The 16,129-nt window shown below is 39.8% G+C and overlaps 1 protein-coding gene across 6 annotated transcripts in view; it reads left to right on the top strand.

The window, feature by feature from the left end:
• The window catches only part of LOC126902425 (protein tiptop-like), a 59,669-nt gene that overhangs the window by 30,394 nt on the left and 13,146 nt on the right, over positions 1–16,129 (top strand). For 2 of the 6 annotated variants that reach the window (XM_050679677.1, XM_050679678.1), the window contains exon 2: positions 6,349–6,694. The exons of the other annotated variants lie outside the window; for them this stretch is intronic. In XM_050679677.1, coding sequence (XP_050535634.1) covers positions 6,664–6,694 — 31 coding nt within the window. In that variant the 5' untranslated portion in view covers positions 6,349–6,663. The remainder of the gene's footprint in view (positions 1–6,348; positions 6,695–16,129) is intronic. 6 annotated transcript variants of the gene reach the window in all.

The raw sequence follows: 16,129 nt of genomic DNA on the forward strand, positions 1-16,129 counted from the left end.
GTATATCTTTCTGCGGTTTTGAGACCCGCGTGTCCGGCTTATACGATTTTGTGTGCAAGATGAACATTTTTTTTTTTTTTATCTCAAAAGCTCTTTTCGGTCAGTGATGGTTGTGTCGGAGCTTGTGATAACGATGGCGGTGAGTGGGAAAGACGGGGGTCGGATTCGTTGACGTGTGGCAAACACGTAAATCATTGGGACCGTCAGCTCAATGCGCGCTCAGGTAGTCGTGGCTGCGGTAGATCATGTGGCTGAGTTCATGCTATGTTTTGTTTTTCTCGCCGCCTATTTTCAGTCATCCTCCCCTTTCTCCGTCGTCTATACTTTGCGCGTCTATGGGATTTGCGGCAGGACCAAAGTTTTATGCGCATTGTGTGCGCTGGTAGGTAAATGGGTTAGGGGAAAAGGGATATGAGAGGTGAGAGACGACGTCCGTCCGTCGTTTCTTTCTCTACCGTCTACCCGCACTACATTACCCTGGCGTTGTTTATGTGACGTGCCCAATACATCACCGGTTGACACACGTCAACAATATATCACTCGGCCAACCGTACAAACGCCAGGGTATGGTAGCCCTCTCGCCCCTTAGCGAATTCCCATTTGCATACAACCTCGGCTATACCGAAAAGAACTTTGTACATTTATATACATGTATACATTTACCTCGTCCGTTTGATGTATATTTATATATGTACACGGGGTTTAGTGGATTTATGACTTCCGCGCACTCTGAACGGTGTATAAAAATTAGCCTGGCGTATAATGCGCGCCGGCCGCCACCGCTACTGTCGACATTAAATCATAATCCTAGTGTATATATTATTATCGTACGATATCGGCCAGGACAAATCGACCGGTCAAAATATTTGCTTTTTGATTCCGGACGGGCGTTCAATCAATTATGACTAAATGAAATATCTGTGTACACAGACGCCACGCATAAGCTCTTGATTTCCCACGAGGCGAAACGGCTACGACGGACACGTGTAAATCACTTGAACGTCACGGACCCATAGAATTGAAATCCGATGGTCCTTGTGGATTTATGTCCGACGAGTCAATTGTAACCGCCGCCGTTAGATGTGGACGATAACCAATCTGTTGTGGCCCGATCGAATATTGCACAGAAACGGAGTTTATGTGTGTGCGAGAAACTGATTTTAACGCCTTGGGGGGGAGGTTCGCGTGTACAAGTGTAAGGATTTCGTGGAAAGTGCGGGGCAAAGGATGAATCTACACAAATCAAATCCACCGACGGCTGCCGTTGTTATGAACTTTTGATAGATAACGCCGGCCGCCGCCGGTGTATATCACGAGAAGCCTTGTAGTATTTGATAACTTGTTCCGTTGCCAACACGCCAAATTTGTTGTACCTTTCCCTCCCCGTCGCCGCCATTGGCCGGAGGGTATACCGCGGTAGTAAACAACACGTCCAAGATAAATATTAACGCTATAAATCTAAACGGCGAGCGCATGGAAAAGATATGACGCCATGGAGTTTTTGACGTGGATGAAAAACTCCTTCGTATATACCTACTACCACCTACCCCTACTTTATTACTTCTGAATTCGAGGTGCGCTCTGATTCACCGACCCCAGCTACGGTGGCTGCTCTCACATAAACATATATAGAAAACTGTGCATAAATATCGACAGGTTTCCAAAGACCGAGACGATTGACTGATGGCTCCCCTAACCCGTCAGGTTTTTACCCTCTCGTATGTCGCGAGGCCGAGAGGGAAGACCCTTTGACTTATGACTGGAAAACGTGCGTAATGGGAAAAATTGTTATATATGGATGATATTGGCTCAGTTTTTTTATTTTCTCATGGTTCATATATAAAATTCGCACTTTAGCTCGACAACGAGCGAACGGTAGGAAATACACGCGGAGAAAACCGTCGGTTGTTACAATATACATGATATGTTATCGTGTACATTATTTTTATTGTATTCCTTTGGAGGATTTTGAATTTTTAACTATAGTCTGTACTTTTTAACTGATTTTAAGTTATTTTTAGTTGTTATCGTTGATAAATTGTGTGACATACGGATTTTCAAAATAATATATATATTTTTTTATGCAACTTTTTATATTACTTATAGCAACTCAAAGACAACAGACCCTGCGGGCGATACGCTTTCGGGTATCCCTGGAATCAATCAATTGACCGCCGTGTACTGCTCTGTACCCGTACTCCATCAATATGTCAATTAAATTTAATTTGTACCGACTCGGCGCAGCCCATCCATCGATCAGAGTGACAACACACAGAACTGGCATTGCGTCACAATTTAAGAACTTATCTGTGATGCTACTCCGTTTTTTTTATTTTTTTATCATATGTCTATTACTCATTGATGTTTCGTGTGTGTACTCGAACAATAATAATGTAATAAAACACCGTATGTGACCAGCTCGGCTTGTACCTTTCTCATAATGTTTGTGAGTATCGTATGTGCTTGTTACCCGCACGTACAGACGGCGCCTGTTCCGCGGTTCATTAACGATTTCACAAGATTATTAAAACACAATTCCAAAGAAACCAGTTGGCTCGGTTGTTGTGGTATGCTTGACTATCCATCAATCTCTCTGGAAACTCGTTTTCGGTTTAAATGGGTAAAATATATACAGTTAATATTGTCACCTAACGTTGACGCGCCCACGTCTCGGTTGTTAAGTGGATTTTGCTTTTATTCCGCTCATGTTACGCCGTACGCGTATGTGTGTGCGTTTTATTTATTTGTCCGTTCTGTAGATTTCTCCAATGTAATAAATATTATTAGATCCGATCGCCACGACGCCCATTGATGTGCACTAAATGCACCACACACACCTTTCTTTCTAATTTGAACGATCGAGTCCAACGGCTCTCCATATAGTTGATTAGCACCAACACGTGACGTACCCAAATATAATAACCTCTGTCATTGAATACATCATAAAATGATAACCGCCCCGTCAATCAGCCGTCATTTTATTGTGTGTTGTTTAGATGCGTGTAGTTCTTATATTTCCACTGTTTTCAGTGGGCTGCTTAAGAAAACTACTGTACAGTTAACTGTTGGATGACTTCCAAAATGTGGAGAACGTTTTCATAGTCAAATCACTGAAAAGCACATCGATATTGAACCGATTAAGGTTAAGTGTCGCCTATGCGTCATTTTTTCAACGACTTGGTCACCTATCAAATATGTAATGCATATAAAACAGTTATGAGACACGATAATTAAACAATTATATAAAACAAATACGAATCGTTGAAAATGTTTTAAATCTACTCAAGTTTTATATGATATTAAATTTTTGTTATTGATTTTTATTTTTGAAATGATTCGGATGTATTCAAAACAATTAACGTGAATTAGCTACTTCTCAAAAAGTGTTATTCGGCGCAAAAAAAAAAAAATTGGTTAATAATACTAAATCGCGTAAGACGTTGGGGAAAGGTTTAATTTGTTTTTATTAATCTTTTGAAAATCGCTTAAAGGTTACTACACAAACTGTGCACGTTCACTTTGCCTGGCTGGGGATTTAAAATTCACAAACGCGTACTATTTTTGTCGGTTGTATTTAGTTTAAAAGCTTGATCGGTTGTGGATGAAGAAAGAAGGAGTATTTTTTGATAAAATTGCCATTGTACGACGTTTTTGGATCTTAATGGGTGCGAATAAAACCGTATTTTATGGGAAGACGACCAAGATCGGAATGGTTTTAAAAAGGGACGGTCACATTGAACGGCTGGGCAAAAGGCATTTTACAGCTTATTCAATAACTCTTCGTTTCTAATATGTTTGTCGTGGCCGCGTCCTTCTCCTTCTCCGAGTGTACTCCGTCTGTCCGAGATCTCGGAAAGTTTACGTTATCCAGTGCCGTTTCGCACAATGACATTATGCTGCTATTCACATTGGCCCTTCGTACCTATTGTCCCCCACACCTCCGTTAATGTTCCGGCAGCATGTCTGTAACCATCTCGTAAAAATGCCTTTGCCCAGAAAAGGCAATATCAATAAAACGTAATGGAGGAGAGACACGGAGTGTCGTAAGCACGTCGGTAGCGTTAATTCGGAAACGACGACGACGACCCGGCCCCGGTGGCACATTAAACTAATTCAGCTCCGATCGGTTTGCCGCGAGCGTGTAATAATGTAAAGGTCGTCTCGACTCGGAAACGGTCTTTCGGTAATTGCCTATGAAAACGGTCGCGTCTGATACAGAATCCAAATGGGCCAATTACACGCACACCCACACCTATACTTATTTAGTCCTACTGGGTTTTATTATCATTAACTAGTGACTGCATTCTTTTGTGTCTGTAAAATTCGTTTTCCGTCGGTTTTTTTTTTTTACTCTTATCAATTAAAGAACGGAAAATTATGACCTCAGTAAACAACTATAATAGTGTTGATGATATTTATATATACAGCACACGTATGAATCCCGGTCGTCAATGAGGCGAACGACTACTGTAGGTCGCGGGGGTCTAAGACACTGGAGGTTTTGTCGCCGATATTGATTATATCGCTTCCTGCCGCCGCCCCCGTGTTGTCGTTTCCTGTGTTGTTTATAGCGTTTGACTGACAACTGACAAATAACGTCACTCGGGGCTATATAAATGCGTGTTAAAGCGTGTGTACATATTCTTAAACTCGGAAAGCAGTTGCGCGCAATTCGAGTTTCCGTCAGTCACTGTTTACATTAGTGTGCATGTGAAAAGAAAAAAAAAAGAAATCAATGGGACGCTTTGTGCGAAAAGATGGCAATTGCTTTTGATATGAATTCTCCAGCAAAGCTTTTAAGAAAAAAAGTTTTTTGATTCATTTCATTTTTGGCGAATACGTTTTGATATTTTTCGTGATTTTTCATTCGGTTCCGTTAAATGTTGGCGATTATTCGACAGTGTGTGTCTATAGCTTTTGTGCACAGATTGCACGCGACACTATCGTTTTATAGTTACAATAAATAAGTGTAGTAATAATAAGGAGGTTTACCGCTTTTCGTTTTGGCGATAAGATTTCCAACACATAAAACCGAGAACAAATCCCTTTGCCCGGGCACAGTATAAGAACACTGTAGTAACAGATTAACATTTTTCCCTCTCCGGTTTAAGTTTTTATAGGTTTTCCCCTGTGCGTCACCACCGCGCCATCGTTCAGCGTGCATCTCCGTGTGTCGACAAAATAACTCTCGCGTTACCCCTCCTCCCGGCAAATCGACCATTTGGTATATAGTGAAATAGTGGCTCGAAGTGAGTCGACGGAGTGGGGGAGGGGAGAGAGGGCAATAATCGAAAAGCTACAGGCGGTGGAGGAGAACCGCGCGTTGCCCATAAATCTGATGCACGTCCCGTATAGCTGACTGTTTCTCCGCTTTCCCCGCACCTTATGAGCGGCCGGTTTGACATAAATCAGTCAAAAGTCTTGGTCGGGACGGGCGGTGCACATTTTATATGCGTGCGTATATATATATAGGTACACGAAAAGACCTTGAGTAGGCGGCGGCCGGGATTGTCCTGTGACTGCTATAACGGGTGAGATATGGTCCCCGAGGGTGGGCCGCTGCCATATAATTCACCCGGTTTTCTCTTTGTCACGCATCCCTCCACGATGTCGTTCTCCCATCTGCGAGATGGTCCATTGTCGACGGCAGTGGCGGCGGCGTCTCTCGTCGTCCAATTCACTGTCGCATTTTCCTCACTGAACGCTTTTCCATCAATTTTTTAATTTTATTTTCTACTCCTAACGCAGCCGAATACTTTTTCATTTTCTTTGTCCAGTTTAATTTAAAATAAATTTACGATAATAGAAAATGTATTTCCCAGTGTATAAATGTTACGAAATATTCTACAGAAATATTACACATCATGGTGGTGTGATATCTGAAAAAACCTTTTGCTAAATTTTTTCACAACGTTGTTGTTGTTGTTGTTAAGCTCGTGGCCGGCAAGAGTTGCTCTGCGAAAAATGTCGCGTCATCATTGAGTTGACATTTGACGCGCTTTGTCCAACTCCACGATAAGTGACATCTTGATAGACAGCGCAGCCCGGGGCTTCCGTCAACTTACTACTGTCTTCCTCTTCCTGCCTTACTATCGTATTAACAAGCTTTTGTTGTTAAAAGATAACACGTATAGTATATAATAATAATACATAGTGGGCAACGATGTCCGTGTTGACGTCGTGTGACGTGTGTATGAATTTAGATGTAATAATATCAGTCTTCATTTAGAATTGATATATATATATATATGTGTGTGTGTTTGTGTGTGTGTATGTCTTATGACATTTAATCGATAATTTAATTACGGTTACCAGTACTAATGTGTTTCTTTTGGTTTTTTGTTTCAGGTGAGTACCATTTTCCTGTACGTGTAACTGGGCGTAAATCGACCTGAAAAAGACGAATTGAGTTTTCAAAACTCACTACAATCCCCAAGACGGTCGTTCATTACGGCCGAGTGCCAAGACTTGTCAAAAGCTTTGTATCGTCCATCTGTACTTTCGTTATACGTGCCATTGTATGTGTGTCATATTGTGCATATTAGCCTCTTGTTGAAAACAAATTGAGGACGCTAACGTCGAAGCTTGGACTTTAAAGGACACATACCGTAGTATCCCGCGTTGTTAGGACAATTCATCAGTCTTTTGCGCCTCTTACCTTTAATGAAATATGCCAACGGGTTTATGTGCGCTCGTATGTATATGTATAAATCCCTTTTGACGTCAACTCTCGGTCCGTCCGGTATAATGACGAACTTTCGGTCGGCTAATTGATAGGGTCTCGTTTGTTATTTGCCACTGCTGTTACACTTCTGAGTAAATGTATGTGTGTGTGTTCACCTACCCGTTTTCTCTAGGTTTGTTGCCGGCATTTAGTCGCATTCCGTGGTCCTTAACATGACATATTATAAAACGCAATTAATTCAAAACTGTCGTCCACCGGACCGTCACCGCCGCCTTCAAATTGAACGACGTTGACAAAAGGCCCGGGTACCCCTAATTATGTTATACTTCCCCTCGTTTCAGTATCTTCACTCCGTTACCGTCTTGTCCCTAAACTCCATACACACACACACACAAGTAATGGAAAATGTTGTTGTCACGCGACCCGTCAAACTTTCTAGAATTAACTACTTCCGACCATGAAATCGATTAGTTCAAATGCGTTCTGACGGTGTTATATATGGTGAAAACCATCGCCGCCGCCGTCGCAGCCATGAATTCGTCTATGAGTTCGTGTGAGTTAAGTGACGATAGGGTAAGCTGAGGGACGGAAGGATGGGCAATAATATTAATAAATTTTAGGAGTACGCTGCCATTGCCGTCGATAAGAGTTGCGCTTAATTGAAGCGGGTGGTGTTCGGGGTACTACGGGCGGCAACGAGGAGAAGGCTAAAGAGTTATGGCTGAGTTTGTCATTCACGGCTGGCCAAACTGCTACGCTCTGAGGTGGAGGTAGTAGTGGTGGTGTCGAGCAATGGTCGTATATCTCAGCCGAAATGGCCTCGGGTACCATTAGAGCTTCTATATACCTTCGACGGGTGAAAACTTTTGGACTTGCACCCTCAGCTGTACACGTCGTGTGTTGCACATAAAACGTAAATGGTTATGGCCCGTGGTGGGGAATGGAGCGCGAGGGGAGCAAGGGGTACGACTATGTGCACGATATATAGACGGACATTATGTCAAGACGAACAGATGTATTAAATAAATATCCCACTCCACTTGCCTTGTGTCGATCGCCGTGAATCAGTCCTCCACGAAAATTGCGGGGGTCCCTCTTATGTTTTACTCTCCACTCTTTAGCAGCCATCATAGTGTGTTCTACGGATTGGTTAGCAGCATAAATCAGTTGCCAGATAAGAGTCGTTATGCGCGTAGTCTTTACTGTCTTGGAAGAGTAGAACGTCTATTGAGATGTAGTTCAGGAAAAATGTCGAAGGAAATTACAAGGCAAGCAAAGAAAGAAAGGAGGGTGAAGTAAACTATAGTTGCAAAAATACTACTAAGTATTATTGGTTGCAAAAATATATGGTCATTGCTTTTTTCGAATACCTCACATATCGACTGTCTTTTGTCTAACGAGTATTCTTTTTTGATAATATTTTTCAGAATATAAATTTATGTAGCGTACAGTAAGGTTAAAAATTCGTTATAAAATCAAATTTGTTATTCAATTTAAACATTTTTTGTCAACAAAATTTTTTAGAATCGTTTTTATAGTAATAATTGTTTCTAAATAGTCAAATAAAAATGACAATTTATTATACCATTATTGAATAATATTAAATTATTTTCCGGCATTTTATTCATTCTGTGTAGTCGAGTCACGATTATTCAGGCTTCGTTGTTTTTCTGGTTTAGGTAGATAGTATGTGTTAATTGTAAAAAAAATACATTTATAAAAAAAACAGGATGTCCAACCAGATTTTGACATCTTTAATAACTTTTGATCCAGTAAATATTTTGCATTACTCTTTTTTTTCAATTTAAAAATTTGTTTAATTTAATATATTTATAATGCATCCTCCGACCCCAATATATAACCATCACTGTATCTATTAAAATGCTTGTTACTCAATAAGAACTTATTTTAAAATCGATGTTGACCTATCAAAATATTTTGTAAGAAATTGCTGTATTAAAATTTAAACAAAATTGAAACATAAAAATTATTATTAGTATTTTTTTTTTGTTTTATTATTAAAAAAGAAATAGTAATAAATATATTTTTAACGTAGTCAAAGTTGTAAACAAATAACACTAAATGTCCATTGAATCAAAAGTTATATTAAAAATATTAAAACCGGAAGAGACACCTTAATATATAGGATGTTCAGTAAGTAAGTAAGTAAACTTGTTTCTATTGTTCTCATTGCTTGTGACAATTAACCTGTTTCCTTACTTACTGAACTCCCTGTATGTATATAAACACGTTTGCTTAAAAATATATCGACAACATTAGCACCGTTGATATTTAAATTCAAGCAATAACTCTACTGACTGACAATACCGGTTGTTGTTGTACATAAATCACTTAACGGCTCTTGACCATCGTACCACTTGAAGCCGTCGTTTGCCTGTTTATTGTGTTAGTATTTAGAATGTATGTGTGTTTTTTACTGTGTAAATTATGCATTGTATAACGAAACTTGGTGCGATAGTCGTCGCTGGCACCAAGCATTGAATAGTATTGTTTTTTTACCCGTGTCAATGCAATGCCCCAGTTAATCGTTGTAGTAACTGTCGTTGTACGAAAAGTTATGCAGATTGAAAAAGGCTCCTCGGGAACCTTTAGAGTTGCTATGTTGATTATTCATATTAATTTACTCGCCATTTTATATTTTTACTGTGTAGACCATATGGTTAATCCGTGGACACGGCTGAGTCATTGTAATGATCTTTGTATGCCGTCGTTATTTCTGTGGTTATCGTTCTCTTTTCGGACTAACATCTTCAATTCGATTTTAATAATCTCATTTACAATTATATTAAAAAGTACAAAAGGAAAGACGAGTAAAAAACTGGACTGAAGTGATTGTTTTTTCTTATAATACATGCCAGAGTCGATGCGTAAACAGGGTATTTTTTTCTCGAGTTGTTTTTTATTTTAACCTACGTTTTTTACGACTGACAAATAGCACCTCGCTGCTTCGGGGCTCGTGTGTTCCGTCATTCACGACACACTTGACTGACACTGATCCACGACGCGTGTTATTATAACGCTGCTGTCTGACGGACAGACTGACGCAGACAACAAGACACTGCCGAGTGAGGTTATACAGCTTATACATATATAGTAATAACATTTTATTATGTACTTAGTTACTGTAGTCGACCGACTAGCTTTAGGGAAAACCGATTACGTGCAACGTCGTTTTCGGTTACCTTTTGAAAAAAAAAAATTATGTTCGATAAAAAGCAAATCGAGAAGACGAAAAGTCCTATTTCGTAGTCGTTGTAGTATTCTATACCTTATTATGACCTCCTATGATATTGTGACCTTCGTTACATGCGCGTGAGGCTGAACAGTGCGAAGTGTTCTGTGAGTTGCTTTAGTCACGTGTAAGCCAATAATCTAACTACCGGTCGACGAGTATAAAAAACAAATTATAATGGGATGACGGCCTATATTAGTAAATACAACACGCCGTTGTTTAATGTATGATGTCTAGTATGTGTGCGGTCTTCTGAATATCGAAAAGAAACGGGTAGAATATATCACTTCGGCTTTTACACGGGCAGCTATATCGATTAGCCGATTGACCGGAAACAATAAGACGTATACGCATACTGCTTATAAAGTTAATGCATGTGATAATCTACGGCGGGATTTTTTTCATTAGACCGGAAAATACGTGCTCTCCTAGCAAAGCTTTTAAACAATACGTGGCTATGTTGCCTGTTAGGTTCTGCAAACAACTAGTAAAAAAAAAAAAACCTAGAGTTTAAACTCATTAATCGATTAAAGTATTAATTGTTCTATATAACGAACTTGATGTTCGTTATTTACACTAATAAATATTATCTGCAAACTCGACTTAAACTTGTCAAATGTTTGTCAGTGAATAAAACGGTAAATTGATTAATTTTTATGTGATACGTGAAGGATGTGTATAATCTTTAAAGTACGATTTTAAGATCACGAGAAATCTGTGACGTGTAATAATTTCACTTAAAATCAAAATTGTTTCAATCATATTAACTATAAGGAAAGTGAACGTTGTTCTTTCAATGTTGATACATTATACGTGTAGAATCTTTTATCGATATTAATTTCATATAAAATTCAATTATAATTTCAATATGATTATCGTATGAACAATAGTCTGTTATCTCATATTTGTTTTCGTCTTAAAAATTTGCATTGTGACGACCAATATAATTGAAAAGGCAAAAAGCGATTTCGTTCTGGATTTGACATGAAAGGCCGGACGGCAGCTCCGGTGGCGAACTGCGCCGTTGTCGTCGCTACAATCATTGTTAACCCTTTTCTTTCCCAATGCTTGCCACGACCGTCTCGTTGCTATTGGAATATCAATCAACCCCTCCCTGCTCAACCAAAAAGCCACGGATCACTGTTGCCACCACCACCACCGAGAGTTGGCCGTCAATCATATTTCACACTCGGCTCACCACTGGCGACCACACAAACAAAGCATCTCCACCAGATCTTAATTAATCTGGTGCGGACACAGTGACGGCAGCCGTCTTTTCTCTCGTCAAAACGTGGCCGGTACATGTCATTTGCAGCGCCAAACTAGTCGAAACGACGTCAGTCATAAGGAAAGTCATTGGAAAGATCACGTTCACCCTAAGCATTGAAACTTTTGATGGATTATTCGCGTCAAGTCCAAAATTTAGCTTCCTATTCAAGTCGATTAAACCACACCCCTTGAAAAAATAAAAGTAAACGCTGATAAAAATAAAAACGATTGTCCTGTTTATTATGCTAAAGGACAAAATAGTCGGGTTTGTTTTTTTATTTAGCAGCTCTACAAAATGTGCCTTGGGGAGAAACATAGTTGCTGAAAGAGTAATAATTTTCTCGACCACGCCACGCCAAATGAGGTGTTTAAATGCAATGCTTGTTGCGACGACGGGGAACGTTTGCACGCTGACGTCGTAGGCTTTCTTTGGAGCTCATGCATAACAAGTAGTGGTGCGGTTAGGTTATCTGAGGCTTTTACACAATATACAGTAAAATATAAAATATATTAACACCCCCTCAGCGGACGACCATAATAATAAAACTAGAATAACGGCAGTCGTCCGAATTCGACTGTAGAAACTTATTTTGGGTATAAATGTAATAGTCTCTCACCCCGTTATTGCATTTGTATAATTCACGTCCGGTCGATTTCTGTGTAAGTAGTTTTTCAGGCGGCAAAATAAATGCAAAAAAGAAATGTCAAACGTCATGGACCTACGGTTTGTGATGCGGTGAGTGAGTGGGGGTGGGTTGGGTTTTTACTGTTGTCACTCGGATTGGCAAAAGGTTTCTCAACGCGCGCGTCACCGTTGCATATTCAATGAGCGTCTCCTCGATTTCCGAAGGGCCTCAAAAAACCCAATAATGCCATAGCCGAGTTGACGCGTGTCCGTCCGTCCAAAAGAGTGCTACTGTGCCGTTATAATATATGAAAACATGCGAACTACCGCCGTGGTGACAAGCGAACGAGATTAGAAACATTTGGAAGTAGAACTCGTTAAAAAAAAAAGAGAGAAAAACGGAAAATGGTGTAAAATATAAAATGCGTTGCTGTCGTTTGTATTGTCCGTCCTGTTTTCTGTACAACTACCCTTACATACGTATTGCTTTACACTAGAGCTCATGATTACATCAGCAGCGCACTCGGACTCACCGCAAATACAGTGAATAGATGTGTAAACCGGGAAAGACGACAGCAATTCTCTCTCCTTCTATCTCTGCCGGCTCACTAAAAAGCCGAGGCTGTCACGTTTTTGATAGGGTCCCATAAGTCTTGAAGACCGGTAGTTTCGTCCAGAGTGAAGGATGTCCGTTGTCGGTTTGGGTACGCGAGCGAGGGGTGGTGGTTTGGCGTGCGAAGATATTATGACTGCGGACGTTGATTGAAGGCCGAGCATCGCAGTAAATAAACGCGGCAGACGTCGAGCACCAGTCCATCTGTAACGCTCATTGCTCGTCGTACATCAACGCCACATCGTCGCCCCTCCCCCTCCCTTAGCCCCTCGTATTCGGCTCAATCATATCGCTTTACTCGCCCGTGTTTACTAGTAAAGAAAACCTCCCGTGCACATTTATATAAATCGTTATTTTCATTTTGTCACCGTCCGCACACGTGCATTATTATTCGTTATCGATCAACTCTATTCACACAAATTCTTCTCTTTCCAATCTTCTGTATTCGATGAGTATGTGTTACAGACATTTGGCATCCATCTAACGTATTTATATATTTATTTTTCTTGGCCTTCGTTTTCCCCATAGACGAGGTTGTGATATTCTTTTGTATTTGTTTCTTGAAATACGGACAGCTGTCCATGTTACGGACACGAGCTTTGAAGAGTAGACGTGTGCGTTTTATGCGAAAGGGGGTCGGACGAGAGAAGAAATAAGAAAAAGTAGAGAAGAAAGCCGCATGACAAGACTGTCACTCATTGTGTGTGTCGCCGTTGTCAGGCCGACGGGCAATCCGCGTTTTTCCAATTTTCCAGAGGACGACGTCCATAAGCAATTTCCTCGACGACGACGACGACGACGTTTTCTGCTGCCGCCGGTGATCTGTCGGTGACGTGTACAGGTCGCTGCTGGCACGCCGAAGCTTCAATGTCACTTGCAACTTCTATTAGTAGAGAGATGGACGAAGGAAGAGAACACCGGCGCGCGGAAAATATAAAAACAACCCTGTCAACCGTTGCGTAGTTCTACAAAGATGACCGACACACATAATGTATAATTCTATCTATATTTATACATAGCCGCCAGTCACACTGAAACCATTTCTCAAAATGAAAACGTTTCCTCAGAAATGCTCGTGTTGTATTGATTTTCTAATTTTTTTCAGGAACATGAATCGTTCCCATTCCAGTGATCGTTTTATCGTGATATTAAGTCAATAGGAAAGGTTTTCTATTTTTTGGGAAATAGGTTTTTAATTGAAAAAAAAAACAATATCGATTTTCTTAAATTTTACTGTCCTATTTATTTATTAATAAATTACCCGAATATTCTAGTTATCTGCGGTTAAATTTTTGTATTTCAACGGGTGGAAACAGTCGAAGACTATCTTTAAAGTTTCCACCCCTTTAATAGCTGATTCAGCAAAAAAATAAATTAGTCTACAGCATCATCGATGAACACATTTTGGGAAACGTTCGGCCCCAGAGGAGACATTCTGCCAAACTTATCGGACAGATGTGTGTATATTTGCAGTTTTATCATGCAATAATAACTGCGCGTGTACATATTTTTGGCGTGACGTCGAGGACGTGTAGTATACGATTATTTTATTACTCCTTTGAACCTTAAAATACTTTTGAAATGTGCCAAATACGATGCCGATCGGGCTTACACGCGCCAATCGTAAGCGAATTATTTATTAGATACTTCATAAAAGAATCATCGTCACTACTAGCCAAAATAATTTAGTTTGTCTGCCATCTATTGGGTTTCAAAATAACATTTTATTAAGTGAATATTCTCACCGGATTCGTTTGAGTGCAATTATTGTACTCTAACGGATTCAGCAAATAAATTATTTATTTTATACTCTTTTATAACAAATTGTTTTTTTTCGTTGTTGCAAATGAATTATGGATCAACAGAAAACGTAATTACCTTACACTGTTGTACCAGCGCAGTAAGAGAGCAGCACTAGAAGAGTGATGTACGGCAATTTTGTCTCGTCTCCCCTGGTGGTTGATCGACAGCGTCCATCGTGTTGTTGTCAGGGCGTCCCGCAAAAAAGTATGGCATACCCGTCCCCGGCAATTATTTTTTTGCCTCATTTTTTTTAGTCCGACATAAATCGCAGCAGGAAGTTTCGCTGTAGTATTTTGTTAACAAGAAAATATATTGATGCGTTGGCAGTACAATAACAATAATAGCAGCAACAATGTAAATAAAATTAAGCGTATACGAGATTCCGGTAGCAGCTCGTCATCATCATCAACACCGCGCGACGGTCGTGTCATCGAGAGTTTGTTGTTTTGTTGTGGCGGCTGGGTTGGCGTTTTGGGGTTTCTTGACAAATTAGCCGACAACCGTCCGCCCGACCGCGTGCCATAATGCACCCGGAGTTCGGGATGAGCGGGCGGTGGTGGCTTGTGAAGCACCGAGACGGTTAAACGGTGCGCGGTCGGAGGGTATCGGAGGCACGCGACCGCAGTGTCTACTTGTAATAACAAATAACAATACTTTTTACAGCACACTCGAGAATGTTAAGATGTTTTTACTTTCAGTTAAAATAAATCTGCTATAAAAAAATTAAAACTTATTCTGAAAGTTTCTGTCCGGCGACTACGCGTTCGACCGAATGTAAACTTTTCTTTGGTTTTTGTTCATAAACGTGTGTGTATGCCATGAAAATATTTTAGTGGAATTATAATATTTTGTTACCAATGTTTGTACGTTGTCGTTCTTTTGGAAAAATCTGCGAAATTGTAAAAAATAATAATAAGTTTTTCAATGGTGATTGGTTGCCATTATGATGGTCTGTTTTATTATACAGAGAGCATGCGTCGACGACAGAAGAAAACATCTGCACGATGATAAATGTCGACAGCCATTACATTATTGTGTGTACGATGTCCGTGTAAACCTATACGTATAATAATAATTCAACAAACACATGTCAATCGTGTCACTGCGATACCATTGATAGTAATTAATTTTCCGTGTGTGCATATGACGCGTTCACATTTTTTTGTTCTAGTCTCCTCGTGTTCTTCGGCCTAAATTCTGACGACAGTCACCATCCTAGCAAATTTTGCTAAGAATATTCGTTTCAGGTAACAATTTTATCATACGGCTCAATAAGACTTTTGTTAGAGTTAAATTATTTTAGAGTTTAACAAGCGTAATTATTTATGATTTACGATGGTGTTTAAGTTTTTTGTCCATTGGTGTTTACTTATGACCTGTTGTGGTGTCAGTGTAAAATAAAAACAGATTTTAATTAATAATTGTCGGATTCGTTTGAATAAAGTATTGGGGTTTTAATCATGACCCATAAAACGAGAGAATTAAAAAAAATAAACTTGATCCCACATGTCTATATGTGTATACATGTCAACCTCTTGATTTATTGAAGCAACCGCTATCGACTATGGTTAATTAAAAAAGAGCGGCAGATGTCGCATTTTATGTGCGTGTGTGTGCCCATTACACTGTGTGTACAGTACACTAAATGTTTTATTTCTACACTTAATAAACGCGGTCTGTTGGGCTTCGGATTGCTCGAGTCTGATGACCTCCGGTATTATTACCACCGACACAATACATCAGAAGGTAACTCGCACCGTAAAGTTTACACGGTATGAGTAATCAAATAAAATGGCGTTCGAGTCCTCTTAGGTGCGATATATTTTTTTGTTCTATCTACATGGCCGCCACTCTGTATACATATTATGGATTGTTTGATTT

This window comes from Daktulosphaira vitifoliae, unplaced genomic scaffold (genome assembly GCF_025091365.1).
Source record: "Daktulosphaira vitifoliae isolate Bord-2020 unplaced genomic scaffold, ASM2509136v1 Scaffold_3, whole genome shotgun sequence".
NCBI lineage: Eukaryota > Metazoa > Arthropoda > Insecta > Hemiptera > Phylloxeridae > Daktulosphaira > Daktulosphaira vitifoliae.